This window comes from Schistocerca americana, chromosome 4 (assembly GCF_021461395.2).
Source record: "Schistocerca americana isolate TAMUIC-IGC-003095 chromosome 4, iqSchAmer2.1, whole genome shotgun sequence".
Taxonomy (NCBI): Eukaryota; Metazoa; Arthropoda; class Insecta; order Orthoptera; family Acrididae; genus Schistocerca; species Schistocerca americana.
In genome coordinates, this window is record NC_060122.1 from 560,714,380 (window position 1) to 560,716,366 (window position 1,987).

Sequence of the window (1,987 nt, forward strand, 5' to 3'; positions counted from 1 at the left end):
CGAGCGACGTCCTGACGTCATGCTCGTTTGTAATGAACGTATTTGTTCCACTTATACTGCTGACTTATCTGTCGTACTTGCCGCTTAGGTGTTCTTGTGACCGAGTTACATGTTGTTACGGCAGACTTAACGCGAAGTTGTGAAATGCAGTACACCTTACGCTATACCTCTGTCTTACACTCTACGAAAGTCTCCGTCTAACACAAACCCGCGTGCTAAGCAATTCTCTCTCGCCTGTTGTGTGTAACCAGGCCATTGCCCCTGCTTGGCGACACATTCCGATGCATGTGCAATCCTCCTACCTCTCGGCTAACCTATTGCCTCTGGCTCTCTGCATAGGCAACGAAACTTTGACAATATACCACGTTTCCAACTCTTTACTATTCCGTGACACTACAGTACATCACTTCTTTTAACCTCCCATTAATAGCCAAAGAAGCAAACAAGAACTTAATCAGTTTTCACGAACACTGTTGTTTACATTCAAACCGTTTTCGTCCTTTTCAAAGAAGCATTTTGATCGATGTGGCAACCACAAATTTCGATGCACACATTCTACGTACCAATGACGTGGTAAACACGCTCAAGAACTCCAGGTGTCTATGAAATCTGTCCTGCAGCGACCACAAATCGCGACACGAAATCTTCTGTCGCTACATGAATGTCACAAATCAGGCTTTTTATTTGACCTGTCGACCACATTAATGAGGCTCGAACCAGGTCAGAGATGTAGGATGGATATAAAATGGAATTATACGTTCTGACGTAAGCATCCCTAACCACGGCTACCCTGTTGCATACCTATGTGGAAAACATATCCTGTTGTAGCGGGAATTGAAGAGCACCCTGTATGTCCGCAGACTCTTTTATAGACCTCCTCTTCAGCTGCTGCACAAAATTAAAGAGAAACGAACAGAATGCGGACATTGGAGGTACAGAGGACACGCGCTGTTCACTGCGGGCCGCAAGTTCACACGCGGCTCGTGCAGCAGCGGCCAGCAGGCCTGTTACGTCCACCCTCGGCGCGGTCCCTTTGTGGGGCGACAAATCTCCGGCCGGTCGCAGCGTCGTCCCTGATTAAATACTGATTATGACCGAAATTACTACGCATTTGCCGAGATTGCTTTTAACGTGATTGTCGGGCGCGGGCGCTGCGAGAGCCCGGGGCTTCGGCGGCGGCGCCCGAGGCCAGGCGGCGTCGATTTACGCGTTTTATCTGCGACGAGAATCGTAATTGCTCCGGCGGCTGAGTTATGGCGGGCTGTCTGCGAGCGCGCGCCTCGCTTATCGACAGCGGCGTCCCTGTGAGAGCCGGCGCTGCCGCTGCCGCTGCCCGCTGCCCGCCGCCCGCCGCCCGCGCCGCCCCGGGAGCCGCCCCCGCCCGAACCCCCGCCGCCCACCACAGCCCCCTCCCACGCACCGCGTGCGCCTCGTGTCACGTGCGGGGTCCTCGCGTGTGGCGAGCCCGCTGCCGCCGCGGCACGTTCCTGCCTCCCACGGATCCCACCGTATGAGGCTGCTGTCGATTCTGCGCTAATGTGGTACTCGCTCCAGACAGCATCTGTTGAAGGAGCTGGAAAGCTGTCCATTATAATCGGCACTTTCCATATTCAGTAAAACCTGGACGGATGCCAGAATTTTTCTTCACATTTGTGTCAGAAAAAGAAAAGTGCTTAACAAGCTTAAAATTGACATAACCGTAAAAAAAGCTAATTGCACTTTGTCTCACTCCTTTACACCCACGATGCTAGTTCATATACACAGACGGCACGCACGCTGCATGGCGTCATGGTCATCAGTCTTATGAGTGTTTCATGCAGCATCCCGCCATGAATTCTCTCCTGCGCCAACATTGCATTGTATAAATATTCAACGACTTGAAAATGAAACTTCCTGGCAGATTAAAACTGTGTGCCGGACCCAGACTCGAACTCGGGACCTTTGGCTTTCGCGGGCAAGTGCTCTACCAACTTTTTTTTAAAATCTC

At 51.6% G+C, this 1,987-nt stretch overlaps 1 protein-coding gene across 1 annotated transcript; it reads right to left on the bottom strand.

Annotated features, from left to right (window-relative positions):
* Positions 1 to 1,103: 1,103 nt before the first annotated feature.
* On the bottom strand, positions 1,104 to 1,589 carry LOC124613614 (DEAD-box ATP-dependent RNA helicase 52B-like). The gene has a single exon (XM_047142330.1). The coding sequence runs from the start codon at positions 1,587 to 1,589 to the stop codon at positions 1,104 to 1,106; it is 486 nt and encodes a 161-aa protein (XP_046998286.1).
* Positions 1,590 to 1,987: the final 398 nt, after the last annotated feature.

What these genes read in the sequence shown, in the direction of transcription:
- LOC124613614 (XM_047142330.1), bottom strand. Translation starts at nt 1,589, where the DNA reads ATGGACAGCTTTCCAGCTCCTTCAACAGATGCTGTCTGGAGCGAGTAC.